This window comes from Colletotrichum gloeosporioides (genome assembly GCF_011800055.1).
Source record: "Colletotrichum gloeosporioides strain Lc1 chromosome Unknown consensus_15, whole genome shotgun sequence".
Classification (NCBI taxonomy): Eukaryota; Fungi; Ascomycota; class Sordariomycetes; order Glomerellales; family Glomerellaceae; genus Colletotrichum; species Colletotrichum gloeosporioides.
Window position 1 is genome coordinate 406,277 of NW_025544660.1, and position 22,600 is coordinate 428,876.

Below are 22,600 nucleotides of genomic sequence, written 5' to 3' on the forward strand. Positions count from 1 at the left end.
GGCACTGAGAATACCCTTCATCACAAGTCGTCAGCGATAGCATGGGAATGGCACGAAAGGAGGACTCACAGTCGTTGACCTTGATGCAAGTGTACGGGCTCGCGCACTGCCAACTCATCAGTAAATGGCCCAACGTCTGCATCTGCATCGCCCTCCATCAACTCACCGCAGTCGGTCCCGTCCAGTTGATGCCGCCGCATTGGCCCCATTGCGGTGCCGATCCGGACCCTCCGGCCGCCGTCGTCGTCGTCGATCTCGCCGTCGAAGTCGTGCTCGTCCGCAGCGTCGTCGTCGTCTGGCTTCCGGCCGTCGAGGTCACCGGGTTCTGCTCCTGTCAGTTCCATCCGCGCAAACTCTCAGCTAGGAAATATTACCGTGAACCCAAACCACTTCAGGTCTTCCTCCGGGAACACGTCGATGGAGTGAGTGACGCCCTGGCCGAGGAAAGTCTGCCTGGAGTCAGCACCTGTTCGCATACACACACTCACTACCCAAACTCACCTGCAACTTCTCCCCAAACACATATCTCGTGTACGGGCTCCGCGGATAGTCAGGCGTCGTCGACTGCGGCGTCGTCGAGTACCCAAACACGCCCGTCCACTGCTTGATCGTCTCGTAGTAGTTCTGCACATTCAGCGCCTCGTCCGCAGTGCCGTGGTAGATCTGCATCTTCGGCCGCGCGCCCGTGTATCCGGGATACATGTTGTACACCACGTTGGCCCACTGCTGCTGCGTCCAGATGCTCTGGCCCGTTGAGCACGTCGAGTTCCACTCGTCAGGCACATCGGCCGCGCTCATGAAGCAGCCAGCCGGGACGCCGGCGTACGCGATTCCCGCGGCGAAGATGTCGGGGTACGTCGCGGCGAGTACGTTCTACCTCCGGCGTCAGCTCCCACATGCAATGAGGCTATCCGTATCTCACTCACCGTCATCATAGCCCCCGACGAGATCCCCGTCGCAAACACTTTACTGGCGTCCGCACCATACTGCGCAATCACAAACTTGACCATGTTCGCAATCGAGTTGCTCGCCCCGCCGCCGTTGTGCGTCAGCGTCATCTTGGACGCCACGTCCCAGCAGTTGTCGCGCGTGTACGGCGTCTGCGGGTAGATGACGATGTAGCCGTACGTCTCGGCGTACCGCGCCCACTGGCTGCCCTGGTAGTACGCCGACGCGCTGCCGCTGCACCAGTGGATGCCCACGACGACGGCCGGCTTCGCGGCGAGGTTGTTGGGCACGTAGAGCCACATGCGCGTGCCGGTCGGGTTGTCGCCGTACGAGGTCACCTCGGTGAAGGTCGCCCGCGGCACGACCTCCGCGCCGAGGGCGGCGCTGGTCAGGAAGGCCGCGAAGAAGCTGAGGAGGGTTAGCAGGCGCATCATCTTGGCGGCTTGGGTGGTTGAGGACCTGGGCAGGAAGGCATCAAAGAATTTGCCCGTGATTTATCTTCTTTTGAGTAGGCGTTCGTTCTTGGCGGGCGGGTTTGCTCTGGCTTCAATGGGCGAAGCGGATGAGAAGCTTCCGTTTGGTGGCTTGGTAGCATGGCATCGATCGGATGTCGCTCCCGTCACATCGCTAAGAGCGTTCCATTGTATTCCTCATCGTGCTTCAATGTTCGAAGCTGGTACAGCAAGATCATCGCAACCATCCATCGCGCACGTGGCGTCCGCCTTGCCGTTGGTTACGGAGCCGGCATACGGCCCTAATCTTCCACGACCTCAAGAATGCGAAACCGAGATACGCCGCGTACCTACGCAAGTCACTCGCTTCCCGGGACGAAGGTCACTCGGCTCACATCTGAATAGTTGAGAGGGGTAGGATGGTAGCATCTCCCCGCAGATGGCTGCCAAAACCGAGGACCCCCGCCCCGGAGAACCCGTCCCGCGGAATCATGTTCCGCCAATCGCTTGACCGGAGACTGCCGTTCTTGGGTTGATGCAGCCAGGAACTTCCGCAGTCTCGCTGGTCGATTGATTGTTGGAGTTGCATGGATGCAACACCCGAAGAAGCTTATTGCTGATGAGTTCTTTTCTGGTTCAGGATAGCTGTTCGGTACCAAGTATTTACAGAGGGCTCAACAGGTTACACAGATGGTGAGACGGCCCGTCATCACGTATATTCTCATCACTATGTGTTCTCATAGAAATCGACGCCTCCTGCGAAGATAGGGCCCTGTCTGCATTTCTAACCCAATCGTCCTGGCACAGAGGAGCTTTCAATTCCAGCCCAGTGGCATGCAGTCTGTTCAAGCCACATCCTTCCTCCGACGAATGAGAATCTTCGCCCTTGGGTTCACCAACGTCGAGAATCCGAAGCGCATCGGATCAACGGCTGTCATGTCGTCGTTCGGCAGCTTGAACTCATACTTGAGCAAGAAGTGTGCCATGACCAGCTTGGTTGTGCTCGCACCAAAGAAGCGGCCAGGACAGGCGTGAGCTCCCAGGCCGAAGCCCAGGTGCTCGGGAGACACGCTGGCTAGTTGAGCAATGTGCTCATTGTTGCCGGCCTCGCGCATACGCAGGAAGCGGTAGCCGTCGAACTTGTCGGGGTTGGGATAGATTTCCTGCGAGTGTCAGACTCTGAAATACGCATCGAGATGGCCATGTACTTACAGGATTCCACATGTTTGCGGAGGAGACTGCCACGCCCGTAGTTCGGGGGAGAACGCTGCCGTCGCTCAACTTGACGTTATCTTCCATCACACGACGGCCTAGCGCGACTACTCAAGATGTCAGTATTGCTCCTCCAGAGCCATGTTCCTATCATGAACACTTACCTGTCGCGATCGGCTTCAACCGCAGTGTCTCCTTCAACACACTATCCATTAACCTCAAGTTATACAGCGCAGAGCTCTTCCACCCCTCCGCGGCAACCTTCTTCACCTCCTCCCTCAACGGCTCAATCAACTCCTCATTCAAGCACAAATCCAAAATATTCTGCGAAACCAGATCCGTGCTCGACGCGTTCGCCAAGATACTCAGCCCCAGCTGCTGGTACGCCGCGTTCTGCGCTGTCCGGTCTTGCTGCTTCTTCGCCAGCTTCTCGATCCACGCAAGCGCGTTGCTGAACACCACGCCCTCGGCCTCCTGCTCGCGCCGCCGCTGCTGGATGGGCTCGATCGCGCGGCACGCCGTGCGCAGCATCTGCCGCAGCTCGCGGCAGCAGGGCAGGAACCAGTGGACGAGGCGCCGGATCGGCGACGGGTATGAGCGCAGGACTTTGGCGGCCGCCATGGCTTTGCTGGGGTAGGTCATGGTGATGGTGAGCCAGCGCGGGTCGCGGCAGAGTTCCGGGCCGAGGAAGACGAGGGCGGAGACGCGGGCGACGATTTGCGGGATGGTTTGGGCGAGGGTTATTTCGTGCCATTCTATGGGGGTGAGTGAGTGCTTCTGGGGATCTGGGTTGAGAGAGATCACCTTCGTTGTCTGTGAAGACGTCGCGGAGCGCATCAGATGCCTCCTCGGATAGCTGGCTGGAGAGCTTGGCTTTGAAGTACGTCAGTGAGCTGGTGTGAGATCCCACAGCAGATCGACTCACAAATATCGGTTTGGGTGAGATGACTTCTGATCATCTCACGGAGCAGTTCACTGCCAGAACTAAAATATGGCTCGAACCCCGGGGTCCCGGCTTGCCAGTACTTGAGGATGATCAGCAAAGCAGTGCCTGTTGCTGTTCGATTTCACTCACAGCCAACAAGAACTCCGTCGAGCTCAACCGGTTATCATTCCGAACCTCCATAGCAAACTCGGGGGCCAAAATCGTCATCGTGCCCTGCCCGGTATACACCCGAAAGGGCTTCCCGCCGTGTTCCTTTGCTCCTCTCGCAAGAAGACCCTTTCCATCTTTTAGGTACTCTTCCTTCGTCTTGTTGATGACGGGATAGATCTCGGCAGACTGGAATGACTTGCGGAGTGGAGATACGGCAACCACGGAGGCGACAACTATGAGAGCAAGCCAGTAGAGCGCCGAGTTCGATGTCGGCAGAGACGTTGGCAGTTTGAGAGCGGCCAACTCGGCCCAGCTGGGCGACGTCCACGAGGCGTTGACGTCCATAATGTTGAATACAATGACGCCAAATTAAGAATAGCTTGGCAATGAATTTCTGCCCAGCCGGCGGATGGAAGATATTTAAGAGGTCTGTCAGATCTACTGTCTTGAACATTTGCGACGCTTTTGCATTTCGGTGTGAACCAGCGGTATCCCGTCGGCAAGCAAGAACATCGCGAGAGACATGGTACCCAAATTCTACCATAGCTTTTCTGGCCAATGAAATCCTCCAAACATAGTATAAACTCTCGAAAATTGTTAGCAGCTACATAGCCAACGCGCTCGAGTGGTATTCAGGGAACACACGCAGCTCGGTCCGAAGACAAACATCGACAAACCTTCGGACCGTTACTCAAAGTCGAGTGAGATGGGCGTCGTTATATAGTATATAGGAGGCACGACTCGCCCGAGTACGACGCCGTTGGTTCGTAGCTTGCAAGTCAATGCAGGCAATTCTCGCCTGCATTAGCCCCTCGAGTCGCCGAGAGATCGAGCGGCGCACATGGACCGCTCCGTCCCGCCACTTACATGACCGGCGTCTCACGGCCGGAGGCATCCCGGAGACGCCACCACACAGGTGTCGGGGTTTCAGTCCGCTGCGAATATTCCCCGCAGGAATCGGACTTGGCCACCGACGCATGAGACAAAAAAAGACGAGAAGGGCCTCTTGACTTGCACACCAAGCGACAGCTGATCAGTCTGCCCAAAGTAAATGACACTCTCAGCCTTCTCTTTGCTCCCGCGTATTCCACAGCTGCTGGCGATCTCCTGCTGGATTTGAGCATTGAGCCCGCGTCCACCCCTGGCGCAACGGTCCGAAAAAGGGACTTGCAAATTTGATGATCGACAGCTGCGCCGACTTGGCTTCGGACCGTGGTCCTAGTCTAGATGCCAAGCACGTGATTGGAGGCAGCTTTCCGAGTCATTTTGCGCGCGCCATGGGACAGTTCCGACCTTCTCGGAACCAATCCGGGAGCCCTTCAGTACGCGGATGAAGAAAAAGGGTCGTGCAGCGGAACACTCCGCTAGTCATTGGGTATCGAGGGGGGCATTGTACCCAGATTCTGGTTACAATGCCATTGAGATATTATTGGACAGATGATTCGATATAGTGTCGGCGGGCAAGATCTTTACCGCTGTACGGCCCTTATTCGGCAGGTTCGTAGGCTAGATGATTCTTCAGACAGATTAAGGGGCATTTCCACGATCTGCTACAACGTGAACACGCGTACGGTACAGATGCCATAAGCAAAGGATGCATTTTGTTTCCGTAGTTGACAGTTGGAGATCTTCAGGGACGGGTGCGACGTGGCAGGGATACCTCCTGTAGATATTGAGTCGTTTTTTTGGCCTGCCCGCGGGTCTTGTTGGTCATCCCATCGCCATGTGTTTTGACTCTCGAAACATCAAAGTTTTCCAAGTCTAAACAATCTGCGGATCGTCTGATCAAAATCGGGATTTCGAGACTGAGGCTCAAACTGGTTTCCACGCCACTTCGCTGCAATTGTTTCTTGATTACATGTTCAACGGCAGACTTTGTCGGCGTCGTGGATTGCCAAGACATCGACGAGTTTTACGCTTGCGATAGACGAAATTGCACCCGACTCCTCGTTCTCCAGTCTACTACTACAGCTCTCCAGTAGACTACGACTACAGATCCTCTCTCACTAAGACGTAAAGACCTATACTCGGCGTTATTAGTGGTCCGATGGGGCCTTGACGCCGTTATCAATCTCCATCTAAACTCCTATCGCGTCAGCGCCTCCTATTCCCTCAGCCTGAGCCCACACCATCCAAACAAGCTTCATCTTCCGCTTTAGAGTTCAATCAGTCCATCTCCATGCCATGAACGGCCCAGTTGCCTCCTTCAGAAGCTCCCGAGACTCTAGTAAATAGCCAAGAACACCAAAAGGCTTGCCTGCCGGGCGGGAGAAGATTCTTCCTCAGCGATGCGTCCCCCGGAAAGCCACCTTTTAGGGCCGCGCTTCTCCGCACTTCGCTATTGCCGATGCATGGTTCATCCCCCTCAAGTTTATTTCGTCGTGGGGAAAAAACACAGCTAAGCTCAGCTGGGTCAATTGGGGGCTTGTCAGTCGTCAAGGCCCTGGTGGTGCACTTGATTCAGCATCCATGGCATGCCGGTGCCAAGTGCCGTCCCTCCACACCACAGCTACAGAGGAGCTCTTCAAAAGTCCTTGCCCACGCTCAGAAGTAGCTGTGGGTCCGGAATATCATAGGTACATCAAGACCCCAGAAAGGACATACGTTATCAGATAATCCGACCTACTAGGGGCTTCTAGGGACCCTCCTAGGGCCTAAGTAGTGAGGTTATTCCGGATCCCTGTACCTCTAGGTACTGATAACGTTAACGGGGTATCTGCGGTACGAAAGTCTTGGCATTTCGGGCATAAACTTATGAAGAGCTCCTCCGTACACCGGCATCTTCCCCCGATGGGATCGCCGAGGGAGGGCGACTGTTTGGAAGGAGAACGACGTCGCATCGCGGTGCCGGGGCCGTTGAGATGAACACTTTGACGTCGTCAAATTTGCAAGGTCAGGTCCATTGCCGCGTGGCCCAGGTTGCATCTGCCAACATATAAGAACCGCCCCGGCCCCGACAAGAGACGATCGTCCTGGATGGATCTACTTGGCACCTGTCCTCCTCTCCAGCTCGGATTCTGTCCTGTTCAACAACACCCCTTCTCCGAGATGAAGTCGTTCACTACCTCGGCAGCGCTGCTGCTCCCGGCAGCCCAGGTCGCCATGGCCGCCTTCGCCGACGACTGCGCCAACTTCGCAAAGTCGTTCGCCTACGAGAACACCACCGTCTGGTTCACCAACGTTGAGCCCGCAGGCGCCAACCTGACCTTTCCCGAGCGCCACCCGACCTGCTCTGGCACCAGCCAGGTTGTCGATGTCGAGCTCTGCCGTGTCTCGATGCTGGTCACCACTGGCGCCACCAGCAACATCAGCCTCGAGGCCTGGCTCCCTTCCAACTGGACGGGCCGCTTCCTGAGCACCGGCAACGGAGGAACCGGCGGCTGCATCCAGTACGAGGACATGGCCTACGCCACCTCCCGCGGCTTCGCGACTGTTGGTGCTAACAACGGCCACAACGGAACCGTTGGCGAGCCTTTCTACAACAACCCCGGCGTTATCGAGGACTTTGCCTACCGCTCCCTTCACACCGGCGTCGTTGTCGGCAAGAACGTGACCAAGGCCTTTTACGGCAAGGAGCACACCAGATCTTACTACCTCGGATGCTCCACGGGTGGAAGACAGGGCTTCAAGGAGGCCCAGGACTTCCCTGACGACTTCGACGGTATCGTGGCTGGCGCCCCCGCCTTCTCCTTCAACAACCTCACCTCCTGGAGCGGCCACTTCCTCCTGGCCACCGGCACTGAGGGCTCTCCCACGTTCCTCTCTAAGGACCAGTGGGCTCTCGTTGTTAAGGACGTCTTGACTCAGTGCGACGGTCTTGACGGACACGTCGACGGCATCATCGAGGACCCCGACCTGTGCCAGTACCGCCCCGAGTCCCTCATCTGCGGCGCCGGCAACTCTACCAACTGCCTGACCGGCACCCAAGCCGAGACCGTCCGCTCCGTCTTCTCCGACGTCTACGGCGTCGACGGCTCCCTGGTCTACCCCCGCCTCCAGCCCGGCGCCGACGCGACCAACATCCTCCTCACCGGCACCGCCTTCCCCTACACCAGAGACTGGTTCCGCTACGTCGTCTACAACGACCCCAACTGGGACCCTGCCACCCTGACCGTCAAGGACATGGCCTACTCCTCAGACCTGAACCCCTTCGACATCGCCACCTGGAAGGGCGACCTCTCCGGCGTCAAGGACCGCGGCACCAAAATCCTGCACTACCACGGCCTCCAGGACCCCATCATCAGCAGCGACAACTCCGCCCGCTATTACAACCACGTCTCGCGCACCATGGGCCTCACCTCCGCGCAGCTCGACGAGTTCTACCGCTACTTCCGCATCTCGGGCATGAACCACTGCAGCGGCGGCCCCGGCGCGACCTTCATCGGCAACAAGCCTGCCGCTGTTGCGGGATACGAGGCGGAGGGCAACGTGCTGTCTGCCATCGTCCACTGGGTCGAGGACGGCATCGCCCCCGAGTCGATCCTCGGAACTGCGTACGTCAATGGCACCAAGGATGCGGGCGTCGCGTTCACGAGGAAGCACTGCAAGTACCCTACCCGCAACGTCTACTCTGGCTCTGGAGACCCCAACATCCCTGAGAGCTGGAACTGCGTTTAAGCTTAAGCTTAATTACTTTTGCCTGTATACACTTTTCTACTGTACATATCAGCCATGCATTCAATGAAGCGTAAAGAAGTAATTAGATGTACAAGAAATCGCTCCTAAACCACAAATTCGCCCATGAAGCCAATTTGCCGTGACGTAAATGTGAACGGTGATTCCCTCGGCATTTCCGGTGATGGCTGAGGTTCGTTGCCCCGGAACTTCCGGTATCATGGACCGCGAAAGGGGTACTCAAGCGGGGACTCATGTACCCCATATCTTTAGCGATTCAGACGGCCTGATTTCTGAGGAAATAATATGAGCCGGATGTACCCGTACCTTACGGAGCGGACATGGCTCGGATAATGTGCGAGCTCTGGAAGTGGGATGCCCGATCGGAGGTCGGCCGGATCGGCAATCGGTCCAGGGCCCGGAGGAAGCCCGGCGATGCGCATCCGAAATATCCAAACTGTTCGATCACATGTCAGTCGCCGGGGGGGGGGGGGGGGGGGGGTTTTTAAAAAGCNTGGGGGGGGGGGGGGGGGGGGGGGGGGGGGGGGAGGTATTTGTAAAGACTCACAAGGTCTGGTGACGCCTTTTGATTCTGTGCAAATGCTTGTGGCATTCATACTGCGCATAGTCGATGACGGCGGCATTCGTACTAAATATGTCCGGCCATGTTGTAGAACTGGCCCGGCACAAATGTGACACCACTGGGCAAAGGTCGCGCCTCGTGGGGAACCAAGCCTCTTAGTGTCTAAAATTGGACTGATCACTATCTGGAGAGAATTGGAGCTCTGATTAATCGTTCTTATTGCCCCAAGTTTTGAATCACATCCGCTAATGTCCCAAGCCCTCTTGGCAAGTCGCTAATTCCTCCTTTGACCCGGTCCAGATTGCGTGAAACAGGCATAAGACCCGAAATGGATTGGGAAATCTAGAAGACCTAGCCAGTGAGTTGGTGTTTGTGTTATATCGATGTGGTTCTTGTTGGTTCCCTGCTTACATCTGGTTGACCTCCGGGCCCCCAGGCAACCCAACCATAAAAATGAATGGAGATACACACCACTCAGCACCGATGTTCACTTGAGGTAAATCGTTAGATATGTTATTTGATTGATAAAGATTTTGATTGCCCACCCGAAGCGCTTTGTAAAACATGATTACTGGGCTATAGAACAATGGCTCAGCTGTCAACCTAGCCATATGGAACCGATCGTAGGTATTCTGTGGCCCTTGGATGTCTGTAACCACAGGCTTGAAGAACATGAAGCCTGGATCTTAGTACGTAAGTATTTGCAAAAAGACGGCGCCGGGGAAGACGGCCCAGATTCAAGGTAAAATCCCTTGTTTATTGCAATGGTTCGATGTATGCGCCTGTGCGGCGCTGATCGGGCGGCGCATGGTTATTTGCGTGTTGGTCGGTCGCTGGGCTTCGGTCTGTTGGTACTTGTCCAGACCCTCTTACGAATTTCTTTTTCGTGTTTGCTTCCTCTTTCTCGTAGCTTTTCACTCATTCCAAGGTCCCTCCAGCCCGTCTCCTGTGTTGGACAGTGTTCTTCGCTCATCCTGTATGGTCGGATAACGACTCTTCCAACGACATGGTTATATCGAGGCTAAGTTTCGCAGGACATCTCATTGAAACCCGAGCTTCCATGCAAAACATGTATTCAAGGTCTCAGATTTAGAAAGAAGTAACGGAGCGCAAGAGAAGCGATTGGATCGTTCAATCCCTGCTCCAGCTTGAGGAGTTTTCCATCGAAACCCACTTTATCGTCAGTTTTTCAGCTTTGAGCTAATGTGTTCGCATCGTTATCAAGGTTATTTTCACATCACAAACCTTTGCCGCTGAGAGCCAATCCGCCGCTGTCAACTCTCCTACAAAATCTACCCCGTTCTATAGGATGTTTCGCCACGGCTAAAACCACAACCTGATCTTATCAGTAAGGTAGTTGATCACTATTACTAAGAAGGCTTCTCTGTGTCTTATGTGCGGCACGAGAGCTGTTCACGTAGCATTGAGATGGAAAAGGCGTATCTAGTCTTGGTCGCCGCCATCTGTGCTCATTTTCCCAATTGTTCAGAGCCATTTAGGCGAGCGAATCGTACCATAATTTTCTATCCGCCTCCATGTCAACGAGATATCTGCAAGGTCAGTGATCAGCCAGAATGCACCCCGGCACAGGAGGTCTCCGCCGCACGCCGCGCCGGGGGAGGACGGCACGCTCAGGCCTGAGGATCGTTACCCCTGTCCGCTGCAAGGGTCAACTCCATCAGCATGCTAATTATGCAGTTGGTTCCTCCAACACCCTTCAGAAGCCTTTGACCAGCTGTTGGTTCAACTAAGCTACCCTGCATCTGATATGTGATTGGGTTGGAGCAATGAAAGTCGAATCTCGCGTAGAGGTTCGCAGCATGCGCTAGTACCGATGAGAAAATGTGATCCGTGGTGACTTTTCTCCCTTCTCGCTTCACTCGGGTAGCTCCATGTCAAGGGGTCTTGCATTCGTATCTGGCTCTATTTTCAACGGTTGTCACCGGTGGCCAGGATGTGGCTCTCGAGTGCAGGATAGTTTCTGTCCCAACCTCACGCGTCATGTCTGTGCTTTCAACCGCTTCACCAGCCTGGACCTGGTTGTTTGTCCTCTTCCGTGGTTTGAAAAGACGAGGCTTGGGTGTATGTGGCGTAAACTGGGCAGATTCCTATTTGAGAAATACCTGCATCTGTAACTCCAAGGCTATGAATCTCCGGCAAAGCTGCATGCGTGCCTCCTACGTACCCGGCTACCTGGCGCATCCCATGGCTACTGAACAGTCCAACAGTGAAGAAACCTTGGGAAAACGTTCACCTTAACCGAGCCTAGACTCTCGAAAGCGATAACGCACGCATCGCTTCCCGGTCCGATTCCCAGTTCCCCACTGTATCGTCGAAAGTTTGAACCGAACTCTCGGTCGATGATCCCGTGGCAATTTGTTCTGCATCTTGCCTTGGGCTAGATTAAAAGATACATTCTGCTGCACACTTCCATCATGGTCCAAGTTCAAACAGCTCCTTTGTTCAGCACTTTACGAGGATATTAGTCCCAGCGTTCGCGGCCGAGACATGACCTCGACCGGACTACGAACGACCACCTCTGCCGACTTCCAAACCTAGTCAACCATGTCCGCTGCGGGGGCTGCGATCCCGTGCGATGAGGCATGCCACACAGAAAGCAATACTGTGCGTATCGTCACGGTGGTTACCATCTTTCACGCATTGGCTTTTATCAGTGTGAGTCTGAGATTATACGCGAGAATATGGCTCATCAAAGCACCTGGATGGGATGATTGGGTAATGGTGTTGACAATAGTAAGCTTCGTGTGACCCCAACGGAATGATCATTTCAAGCTAACCACTTGGCGTCTTCAGCTCTGTGCATTGGGAGGTTGGATCGTCTTCATCATTCAATCCCATTATGGTCTGGGCAAACATCAAGCTTCCATACCAAAGCCCGAACTTGTCGAACTTCAGCATGCCGGTCTTTTTCAGTCCATCATCTCTGCCGCTCTCGGGATCATGTTTCTCAAGATATCCATCAGTTTGAATCTGCTTCGACTTGGGGCTAAGAAGTGGTACAAATGGGGTCTATGGTTCATCATTGGTACGGGCTCACTGCTTATTCATTCACGATTGAATGCTGACTTTGACAGTTTTCACATTCATCCAGTCAGGCAGCGGGGTGTTCACCTTCACATTTTACTGCCAGCCGACAGCTCGCTTCTGGGACAAAACCGTCGCCGGTACATGTTGGCCGATCAAAGTTTTTGTAGGATTGGGAATTATGAACACAGGTCAGTTCAGCTCGATCTTCTTCGGATTTGGATGTCACTTGTTAACAAGATGTACAGCCCTCAATATCTTCACTGACGTTGTTCTGGCTACATTGCCAATTCCTTTGATTTGGAACCTTCAAATGAAACGAAAAGTGCGACTGTATGTCATCGGCATTCTAAGTCTCGGATACTTGTAAGTCAATCGTTCCATAAAATGAGAATGCGTGTTCTAACTCTGTTACTCAGTGCCGTCGCCATGGGCATTGTCAAAGCAATTTACCAAATTGGCTTTGGCGCGAACCCGGACAAGACTTTCGAGCAGTCGATTCAATTTTGGGGCTTGTAGGCATACCCAGCTCTTTTACTTTGGATTCTATGAACTTCACTGACAAGTCATAGCCTTCAACTACAGCTGGGGATCATCGCTGCATGTGCCCCAACATTCAAACCCCTCGTTGGCCGAATGCTCCGCCTAACCTCATACGACGACTACACAAACGAAACACCTAATAACGGTTCCAAGAAGCACCCGACACTGGCAACAATTGGAGGAACCGGTGGAACAGGAAATCGTCGTCATACAATGCGCAGTGGGGGAACGCACGCTGTGAGAGATCAATATGAACTGGATGATATGGCGTCAGCGGACAGCGATCAAAGCTTGAGCAACGTCAAGGGTGCGACAACGACCACAGCGACGTTCTACAAGCATGACAATGGCGACGGATCGGGAAGCGAGGAGAGAATACTGCATGGGGGCCGAAAGGAAAGCGCCAGGGGTATTATGAAGACCACGGAAGTCACCGTGAAATAGATCGGACGATGGGAGAACGGACGCCGAGATTGATCCTCTCACTAATGGCCCATTGTGCGCTTTCTCCGCTTTACCAAGACTTCAGTGCGAAAAGTTTTCTTGACATGCTCAAAAGTCGGTTGGCCATCGAAATGCAGCGACAGGGTATGTGCTTGAAGCGCGGATCAAATTTGACGGGAAACGGGCAGTGTCCAAGCCCGGCTCGCCACGACGCGGTTGTACTCTCTATCATCCCTGTGAGACGCAGTAGTCCGCAAAGATCCTCCAAACTGATGCCCGGAGTCAACGGAATGACTTTGCTCTCGTTGGCCCGGATCCGATCCTGCGCTCCTGCGTCGACCGGGGGGGGCCGCTACGACCGGGATCTCTGGCCGGGACCCCGGACGGGACGCACAAACACCGGTGGAGTTGGCCCCAGTCTCAATGCAACCTCATGTTGGTTCGAAATGCGATCCTGATGGAGCGACTCCTCCGTTCCTTGCCCCAGCTTTGTCGGGAGGATACTTTGAATGGCAGGTGGATTGTGGTCCGAGGGAGGCGAGGCACAAATCCATCAGGGCTCGGCGGGAGGGGGCAACTCATTTGAGGAGTTGGAGTGTGCAATGGTCTCATGAGATGGTGGGCAAGTATAATTTCATGGATGATCGACACAAGGCTTGTACAATTATTGCAAATACGCTGAAATTACGTCTATGGGGATTATTACTACTACTCTGATGCGTGAGCTTGGGCAACGCCGAGCCTTCAGAACTCTGCCAACAGCTTAGGCAACACATATTGGTTGTTTGTCTCCCAGAGGATGGTGGTAAACTGAGCGGACCAGGCACCGCCAGTAAAGTAGGTGCTCTTGCGGCCCTGAAGCGTGTAAAGCTGGGTGATGGCACCGGCCTTAAGATCGTCCCTCTCAAAGTGAAGCTGCATAGCGCCGTGATCGGCCCAGGCCTTGATCTGAATAGTGTCATTGCCAAGGCTAGGAACGGTTCCAGCAGCGGCGAGTTGCTTCAGTGACCTCTTGACCAGCTTCTGTGCCTCGCAGCTGTTGTAGTTCTTGTCACCACCGACTAGGACACGGTAGTTGTCGTCTCCGAGATAGTCAAAGCGACCGACGAATGGAAGCTCCGGCAGCGAGAGCCATCGAGATGGGGCAGTGTTGGTGTAGGAGAAAAGCTTGGGAATGGCCGGGTGGGAGACGATGCCGGCGTAAACAGTGGACCAGTTCCATTTCTCGAAGACAGAGGTCTCTTCCTCGTCAATATCGATACCCTGCATGTTGTGAAGAGTAGGCTCGAAGGAAATAAGAAGCTTCTTCGCGCGGATGAGAGTTCGCGTGTTATCAGCGCTCTTGACAAGTACCTCGACGCCATTGTCAGAACGGGCAGTCTTCATCGCCGTGGAAGAGTACATGACGTCGTCCCCAAGCAGCTCGGCGATCGCGTCGTAGATGTCTTGGTTTCTCTTGGAGGCGGGCACGAAAGAACCCACAACCCCCAAGAAAGAACGGGTGATCGGCGCGCCAAACGTTTGCATGACGTACAGCGTGGACTGGTGCGCGAAGTCATCCATGCCAAGTCCAGTGACCTGGAAGATACGAGGAACGGCAGCCTCGATGTCGTACTTCTTGACAAAGTCGATGAAGGGCATGGTGAGATCCTCCGGAATACCCTCAGTAGCGTTTGGGAACTTGGCATAGGAGGGGAGGATGTTCTCCTCATACGTCTCGCAGAGCTCAAGGTAGGTCCTCAGCGCAGCGGTGATGTCGGCGGAGGCAGGTAACGAGTAGTTGGTCAACTTGCCTGTCGTGAAGTCGGCGTACGTGGTAGTGAGGGACAATCGTGCAGGAGTCATAACCGGGATATTGAGGCGTGCGACAAATTCGCGTGCGCCAGTGTAATCGGTGTAGGAGTTTACTCCATAGTCGTAGTTGTTGCCCGTTTCCGGGTCAGTAAATGTCGCAACATGGCCACCCTAAGATGATTGTGTAAATGAAATGTCGTGATTTCTAATTCTGAGATCCAGACTTACGATGCGACTTTGCTTCTCGACAACAATGATCGTCTTGTTGTAGTCCTCGCGGAGCCTGAGGGCGGCGTGAGAGCCGGACGCGCCTCCGCCGAGAATAACAATATCTCTGTGGATGATTTTGGTGGCAGCACTGTCTGGAATCGCAACCGCAGTCACAAGTGACAGGGCGCTGAAGAAGGCGGCAATACGCGCAGCCATGTTGGAACAAGGTAGAAAGAATGAATGGCTATCAATACGAAACTTGACGGTTGGCGGTCGCGGGTCCCTTCCAGTCAATTGGCAAGTTGAATGAGAGCGATAGAGAACCAACAACAGAGAAAGTCAACCATGCTGCGGCGGCATGGAATTATTTATGCGGGTTCCTCTGGGTTTCTTTGGAATCCGTAGCTTTGTATATGATACGGTCGCATCGGAGCAATCCAATATTGCTCGCCGAGAATGTCATTTGCCCCTGCAGAACGTCGGCGCGAGCTGTTGTAACCGCATGCTTGCCAACATTGACCATTCCCGTTGGAACGATTAGCTGCAGCTTACAGAGCAAAGGACGAGGATCAAATGTGGCACCCTTGTCTTGCCGGCTGCCGTCGTGGGTAACCCTGTCGATTTATCTGTTGACATCCCGCCGAAGCCCGAGCCATTGACCACGCCAAGTATGCAATACTACGCAGCTCATAGCAGGCAAAATGGTCCAGTTAGCAAGAAGGATTCGGGGTGGGAAACCAGTGAACGTCCAATCTCCAAGTGTCTCATAATACAAGCACCAAGTCAAGATAGGATAGCACGGCGAGCTGTCCGTTGGCCTGCGGTGCTATTGCGCCGGGAGGTATCCGAAGGATCACAGCCCTAGTCGAGCCATGTGGGGATGGTGTCTGGTGCTGCATGGCGCTCAGGGTCCCGAACACCAGGGCCACGGAGAGCAAGTGCGCTTTGCTCGAAGGCGCCCAGAGAGAAGGCTGGCATTATCCAGTTATTGATCGCGATCCAGAACGTTCTTCAAGCTGCCGTATCCAAGCGAGCAAATCTTAACGGTTCATGGGGGAAATCCTGCCATTTGACCTTGTCTCCCACCGCATGACTGCCATGGATTCTCGTCTAGGACCATCATGTCTCATTGAGCGTTGTAAACCAAAGGCCGTCGGATGAGCAAATGTGATGTCAAGGCCAGATGTGCAACGTTGAAGCAAAGCACGTCGATCAACAATAATAATGTGCATTAATCATTTCACAGGCCTGCGCCACATCCGTCAGGTTTCTCAGAGACCAGTCGAAAACGCGGCCTGCAAAAGGTCTCTGCTGTTGCAACTCATGGATTGATCGAATTCCACCCAGTCAGCAAGAGGACGAGATATCTTCCACCAGCTTCTCCAGTTTTGCAAAATGTCAATATCGATGGTTCGAAGGATGCCGGCTCCGCCACGTGGGCTGGGCCTCATGCGTTCCTCATAGTAACTGGCGTGAGGTTTGCCACCAGCAAATGCAGACATCCTAGTTCCAACAAACCAATGACGATTCGCAGACAGCGATGGAAGAGATCTAGACTGGAATCCTGCGCCGGCTGGCGCAGTTCCGTACAACTTCCCTTCCGTTGAAGTGTGAAAACAGCCAGTATTGGTGCCCCAACATTCGGTTGTGCTCGAAGATTCGCGTGAACGCCTGCTCTTGGCTGCGATGTCAGCCGCCATATAATTCGCTACAATTCGGCTAAGAGTTTCGAGGACCATCTTTTCCCTGATGTGTGCATGAATTGAGGGCAATGAATGCCACGCCACCCAATCTTTCTGCATGACTGACTGACACTGGAAATAACTTAAGTGAGATCTTCTATGGCCTCTCATTCCTGTAGTATAACCACAAGCCATCGCACTACATACAGAACCCAAAGACACTATCATCTATGACACCCAAGTTTGCATCTTCGAAAAGCAGGTTGGTGCTGGCTGATGGATCCCACAAGTCTGGAACCCCGTGCCACGAGGCCACCCTCTCGGCTCCGCGCAGCGAACCGAATAAAGAGTTGAAGTCCGCTTGGAGGTCTGAATTCGTCATCAACATTGAACAGTGTATTGAGAATTTCAAGGTGACGTACCCGGTAATTGCTGGTTGTTGCCACCCGTATCCTCCGGTTCATTATCCTGCGCGATTCCTTCCAACCGACGCATGAGCGACTTCAGTAACTTCAGGGGCCGTTTCAAGCCGTAGTTACATCCTCTCTGATACTCAAGTAAAGCAAGCCAAAAGAAGCGGATGCATTTGATATGCTCCTCAGAGTCATGGCTAGCCTGCTGCAGTATGACTACAACCGCACAGTAACTTGCATATGATATGCCATACTGAGCGCGACGGAGGGTGAAGGTCTGCTTATAAACCTCAACAAGCTTCCAAATACGGAAAGCGGCGCTGAGGCATCTCTCTTCAGCCTGTCTTGTCGATTCGGTGTCCAAAGTGAACGGGAAGTGGCCGCGATTAAGGAATGCCTGCTCAGTTAGGATGATCAAGGTCCAAAATATGGCACTTGTTGTGTCAGCGAAAATGAAGTGGATTCACGCAAAGGATAACTTACTGGGGTGTGATCTGATGTGGTGGCGGAGTGGCATCAACCCCTGGTTCGAATTGGAGCCATCCTGGGAGTTCCGCTTTCCACGTCAAAAGCTGTTCCCTGATCCTGTCTCGCTCCCCTAGTAAGGTCTCTTTGGAGGTCTCTGCACTGGCTGTCGAGTAAAATGCTCGGATTACTCGGCCCATGATGTCGCATAGCTGAAGAAGGCTTTGGAAGGTGCTGAGGGCATATGAGGGCCGTGGTTGATAAGACGATACGAGAGTATCCAAGGGCTCGATCAAGGGATCGAGGTATGGTTTCCACTCTTCTAGCTCTTCATAAGAGTCAAAATACTCCCTAGAGACGGTTCCATGCACTTCAGGCATAGTGGGAGACCTCCCTAAGAAGAGGGACTGGAGCATGTCTCCTACGTAGGCCCCCCAGTAAACTCTTTTTCGAAGCTCCAGATCAATAGCAGAGCTGCGGTAGTTTGAACTGTTAATGGTGACTGTCTGAAGATCGAGATGGCAACCAATATCGGTAAGCATCCTATATCCAATGCCACAGAAGATCCAGCCAGCACTTTGCATGCCACGAGGCACTAAGCATGCGCCGCACGTCAATAAGGCCACAACAGTAGGTATTGTGGGTTTGTCAACATGATCGGCTAGTAAGACCTTGAAACGGTTGTAATATGCCATTCCTCTGCTCTGTGGATCTTCGGAGTTGAGCCGAAGGCAAGTGCGGTCACTATACAGACTGCTCTGCAGATATATCGCATTCAGCAAAAGTTTGTTGGAGTAAGAACCGTTTCTGACGAGACTGTCCATGACCGCCGGCCGATATGTCAGAAGATACGACAGGTGTTGCCGGTTCCAGTGTAAATCGAGTAAGTGCATCGCGGTGTCTGCTGGGACCCCGTCGAAGTCAATGTTGGCTGTGATGCTTGGTGATGAATGAAGCATCAGCTCTTCTTGCCTTCTTATAGCAGCGTTCGATAAGAGCCGGTCTTTTATAGCCTCTTTACACACCAGGGAATTGTTGCCCGCAAGTCGCTGTCGTGCATTGACGAGTGATGATCTTGATGTATGGTCATGCAATAGACTTGTAGCTCCGTAGACCTGAACGCCTTCGGCTTCCTGAGTTATTTCTTGGTCATCTTGGGTATCTCGTATCAGTGTCTCATCAGTAGGCGCCGAATTTTGTGCGTAGAGTATATCTTGGGTGACAGTTGCGGTAGAGCCAGGGGTCCTATGCGCGAATGAGGTTCTAGATGTGGATGATCTGTCGTCGAAAATGAGATAGGTAGTTCCATACTGCGCCGACGCAGTCAACTCTTCTGGTTGAACCGTTTCAATGCCCGTATTGTTACGCCGTTCGTGGGCACAAGATTCGTCCTGACCGGTTGCTGTCTGAGATGCAGCATTGCTTGGCGAGTCTCCAACTTGCCTCCTAAGATCTTCGATTTGTTTCTGCAGGGACTTGACATCTTCCCTTCTTGTCCGGACCGCTGTCTTTCTCGCGTCTTTTGGGTATTCGCAGGCCAAGTTTCTCGATCGGCATGTGCCACATAGAGGACGTTGACCGTCGCATTTCACCTTTCTTTTCCGGCAGTTACTGCAGGTGTGGCAGATGCCAGCGTTGGTTTTGGCCCGAGTTCCGTGTCTTCTGGACGACAACGGAGAATCCCGAGCATCTGCCGAAGATGTCATCGTGTCAGACCGGGAGGACTCCGGAAGAGGTTACTTGGCCAGACGCAGTTTCTGGAAGACGAAAAAGCCGAGCACTGTCTTTTTCGGAGTCGCTTCAATTGGATATGCGAGTTTTCGGTGGTGCTGCGATGAGGAGAGATCCGAACATGGTGTGTAATGCGATGGGAGAAAGGAGATTTACCTCGGATGTTTGATGTCCGAATCGGACTTTGAAGCAACCGGGCCCCACTTTCTCGTTGGAACCGACGACGAACAGGTTGGCTGATAGACTTCGAAATACTTGGATCTCCAATTTTGGTTACGACCATATGTAAAACTTCGACTTCCGTGTCATTGGAGTTTTGTGCTGGCTTAGGACGATATACGATTTGCGAATCCTGAGCTCGTCGGTAAGTTGTCTCTTGCTCGACACTATCCAGTCATCAGTCTAAACCGGCAACTAGGCTCAAGTTACTCAACAATGAAAACCATTGGCATTGTGGGCGGTATTGCTTGGCCCAGCACCTTGGTTTACTACAAAGAAATCCACGAATACTTCAAAACGCAGAGTGGAAGCGATAACCTTCACACCCCAAAACTTGTCCTCGCGCAAACGGACTTCGCACTCATCGAAAAAGCCCAGGCGGAGAGACATTGGGATGAGGTCGGACGGCTTCTTGCCGTTGAAGCAAATAAGCTGAAGGCGGCTGGGGCCGACTTCTTTCTTTTGGCATGCAACACGGTTCACACCGCCGGCGACTTCATCATCAAAAACGTCGATCTGCCATTAGTTCATATCGTCGATGCTGCCGCTGAGAGGGTTATCGGGATGGGATGCAAGACCGTGGGCTTGCTTGGCAGCCGTTACACGATGCGAGGCACCTACTTCATTGGCCGTCTGAAAGACAAGTTTGGATTGGAGGTGTTGGTGGCTGAAGGAGACCATGAAGAGAATATACACCACGCTCTCTATAACGAGTTGGCCAAAAACATCTTCTTAGAGGAAACAAGACTCAAGTTCCAAGCGGCTATTGAGGACCTGATAGCTAGAGGGGCTGAGGCTATCATTCTCGGATGCACGGAGTTTGGAATTATAGTGAAGGAACAGCATAGCTCCGTACCAATTATCGACACTAGCATTGTACATGCTCGAGCTGCTGTCGACTTCGCACTTGAAGGTTAAGATACCGCAAGTCTCCACACAAGTAACATAGATGAATAAGGTAGAGATACACATCAGACATCATGTAAGAGACAGCTCCCCTTTGCACGAACAAGAGTGTCGAGGGGGGGCTTTCGATTTGAATACTTACGCTCTGAGTCTTTGAGATGCATCGAATCATCATATCCTGAAAGCTAACTGTTTATGATACATGATTCTTCTTCGGCCTTGACGTGAATGAATCTTTAGCCACTCGAGTCCTCGAAACGAAGACGACATACGCGAATCACATTGTCAGTCCCAGAAAATCAAATCATCAGTTCTTGAATAGGAAACAAATATTGGTCCGCTGCAACTATGCCATTCGACAATCTATTTACACATGTTCAATATTTCGAGGCAGTCCTGCATAGATGTCTCCTCTATTCTCTGATACAAGTCGAAGCTGTCAAGCACTTCGCAGCCGAGACCTTTCTCGAAAGCATCTTGGTCTTCAAAAGAGACTGCGCTGGCTTTGAGGGCGTCTGCGCCGAGATTTGAATTGAAGATTCCTGCCGCACTCACAGGGAGAAAGTCCTCATACGTGATGGGCTCAAATATCAAGATACCGGACGCCACCAAAGCGTCAATATCATCCAAATCGCATATCCTAGGATCTGGTTTTCCAATCACACGGTAGGTGAAGTATGCAAGCTGTTGTTGACGCAGGATATGTAGATCGTCAGGAAAGTCCCGGAAAGTCTGGATCAGAACAGCCTCTTTCGAAGGTCCTTGATCTTGCTCGCGAATAAATTTGCTGTACAGATCATCGTATAAGCGCCGGCCTTTGGGAGTCAGAGCAATGCCTCGCTGCTCAATCTCCCCAAATCGCGCTTTGTGTCTACCACCTTTCTCGGAACCATCGGAAAAGGCAATGTCCTCCTCGAGAGCGAGGAAACTGGTTTGCCTGAGGAGAATGGGGAACTGCCTGGATGGTGGCCCCTCTATTGTGTCTTTCGCCTGCAGGCCGTGCTTAGGCATTTCTAGTTGAGCGGCCTTGATGTCCAAAACACGAGGCGTAAGATGGTTGATATGAGGTCCTCTGAAGCACACCACATCTGCGATCAAGGGATGAGCTTCTTGAAGACGTCTGTACGTCTGTAGACCGACCGTCGAAGTCTTGTGCCACCGAAAAGTCTCTAGAGCCTCAATAATGAGCTCGTCTGCTTTTGCCATAGACACTGACGTGAGGGTCTCCAACTCTTCAATAAGCTGGATGCATCGAGGCGTGAAGATTTTCCGATCACTCAGGACCCTTTCCGCGCACAAGCGCAACTCATGATCGTTGATGAGATCCAGCCTCAGCAGAGAGGTGAAGACGCGAAAGGGGTTGTGGGCTAGTGCGTCACTGGTAAGAGGCCGGAAACAAGTTGCATGGACAGGCAAACCAGCAACTGAGAGATCGTAATAGCCGACCGCATGCATACCCATGATTGAAAATAGGCGTCGGATCATTTGAAGCTCGGAGGCGGTGCCGAGACGAATTGCACCGTGTCTCTCAACCTCTAGACGGTGTTGTGTGTTGTTCGAAGCGCTCTGATCTTGTTGACGATTGATTTCCGACACAATGTTCACCAGAGATCCGTATTGAGGAACCTCTGCGCGGTACATTTCAGACAATGCCATTGAAAACTTGGCCCTGATTTCGTCAGGGGAGACTTGGACATCATTGGTGGAAGTGTTCATTCTGTTGATGACGACGGGCTCGTTCGGTTGTAATGCGCGAAAGGCAGAAACGGCAAGGTCCGTAAACTGTGACAGTAAGAACTTTGGTCTGAACGTTTTGTAAAAAGAGTGCACTTCTTTCGGTCTTAATAGGGTACGAAATCAGTCAAGTCAAAAGTAGCTGCCTTGTGCGAGCAAAGAAATAGGCTCCGCCGGACATGCACCCCCGAGCATGTCCGAACGCGTACCCACCACGCACATGTAAGTCCGCTATCTTCGGTCATTGGGAATGTCGCAATCGATGATTAGGGTCAACCCCCGAGAGAAAACCTTGCACACTTAGATAATGATTCTAGTCTCAACTGACACATTTTGTATCTGGCTAAGCTCCTTGTACTTGCCTTGGCGACAGTCGTATATCTGCAAGCCAGGAAATACCGGTGGAGACCACGTCCAAGGTTGCATGGAGGCTGTCGACATGAATGCCAGCTCCGCGGCCTGTCTTGAACTCCGTAAAGGAAGTTTCTCAATTTGTTCATATGGACTAT

The 22,600-nt window shown here is 53.0% G+C and overlaps 8 protein-coding genes across 8 annotated transcripts; 3 read left to right on the top strand and 5 right to left on the bottom strand.

Annotated features, from left to right (window-relative positions):
* Positions 1–157: 157 nt before the first annotated feature.
* Positions 158–1,382, bottom strand: GCG54_00005352 (putative acetylxylan esterase A; the record flags this gene model as incomplete). The annotated part of the gene is made up of 4 exons (XM_045405376.1): positions 158–331; positions 375–449; positions 502–873; positions 927–1,382. 4 exons carry the CDS (start codon positions 1,380–1,382, stop codon positions 158–160), a joined length of 1,077 nt encoding a protein of 358 aa, XP_045268967.1.
* An 863-nt stretch (positions 1,383–2,245) lies between these two features.
* On the bottom strand, positions 2,246–4,053 carry GCG54_00005353 (Cytochrome P450 monooxygenase trt6; the record flags this gene model as incomplete). Its single annotated transcript, XM_045405377.1, has 6 exons — positions 2,246–2,563; positions 2,613–2,719; positions 2,777–3,367; positions 3,417–3,485; positions 3,538–3,637; positions 3,688–4,053. The coding sequence occupies 6 exons, from the start codon at positions 4,051–4,053 to the stop codon at positions 2,246–2,248; spliced, it is 1,551 nt and encodes a 516-aa protein (XP_045268968.1).
* Positions 4,054–6,756: 2,703 nt separating this feature from the next.
* Positions 6,757–8,325, top strand: GCG54_00005354 (putative feruloyl esterase B-2; the record flags this gene model as incomplete). The annotated part of the gene is made up of 1 exon (XM_045405378.1): positions 6,757–8,325. The coding sequence occupies one exon, from the start codon at positions 6,757–6,759 to the stop codon at positions 8,323–8,325; it is 1,569 nt and encodes a 522-aa protein (XP_045268969.1).
* Positions 8,326–11,470: 3,145 nt separating this feature from the next.
* Positions 11,471–12,937, top strand: GCG54_00005355 (uncharacterized protein; the record flags this gene model as incomplete). Its single annotated transcript, XM_045405379.1, has 6 exons — positions 11,471–11,659; positions 11,720–11,951; positions 12,001–12,141; positions 12,199–12,316; positions 12,370–12,465; positions 12,523–12,937. 6 exons carry the CDS (start codon positions 11,471–11,473, stop codon positions 12,935–12,937), a joined length of 1,191 nt encoding a protein of 396 aa, XP_045268970.1.
* Positions 12,938–13,681: 744 nt separating this feature from the next.
* Positions 13,682–15,157, bottom strand: GCG54_00005356 (Beta-cyclopiazonate dehydrogenase; the record flags this gene model as incomplete). The annotated part of the gene is made up of 2 exons (XM_045405380.1): positions 13,682–14,902; positions 14,960–15,157. 2 exons carry the CDS (start codon positions 15,155–15,157, stop codon positions 13,682–13,684), a joined length of 1,419 nt encoding a protein of 472 aa, XP_045268971.1.
* A 1,665-nt stretch (positions 15,158–16,822) lies between these two features.
* Positions 16,823–19,207, bottom strand: GCG54_00005357 (putative transcriptional regulatory protein; the record flags this gene model as incomplete). The annotated part of the gene is made up of 3 exons (XM_045405381.1): positions 16,823–16,992; positions 17,046–17,470; positions 17,520–19,207. The coding sequence occupies 3 exons, from the start codon at positions 19,205–19,207 to the stop codon at positions 16,823–16,825; spliced, it is 2,283 nt and encodes a 760-aa protein (XP_045268972.1).
* A 460-nt stretch (positions 19,208–19,667) lies between these two features.
* GCG54_00005358 (putative racemase YgeA) lies at positions 19,668–20,369 on the top strand (the record flags this gene model as incomplete). The annotated part of the gene is made up of 1 exon (XM_045405382.1): positions 19,668–20,369. One exon carries the CDS (start codon positions 19,668–19,670, stop codon positions 20,367–20,369), a length of 702 nt encoding a protein of 233 aa, XP_045268973.1.
* Positions 20,370–20,720: 351 nt separating this feature from the next.
* Positions 20,721–22,073, bottom strand: GCG54_00005359 (uncharacterized protein; the record flags this gene model as incomplete). Its single annotated transcript, XM_045405383.1, has 1 exon — positions 20,721–22,073. One exon carries the CDS (start codon positions 22,071–22,073, stop codon positions 20,721–20,723), a length of 1,353 nt encoding a protein of 450 aa, XP_045268974.1.
* Between the last annotated feature and the right edge of the window lie 527 nt (positions 22,074–22,600).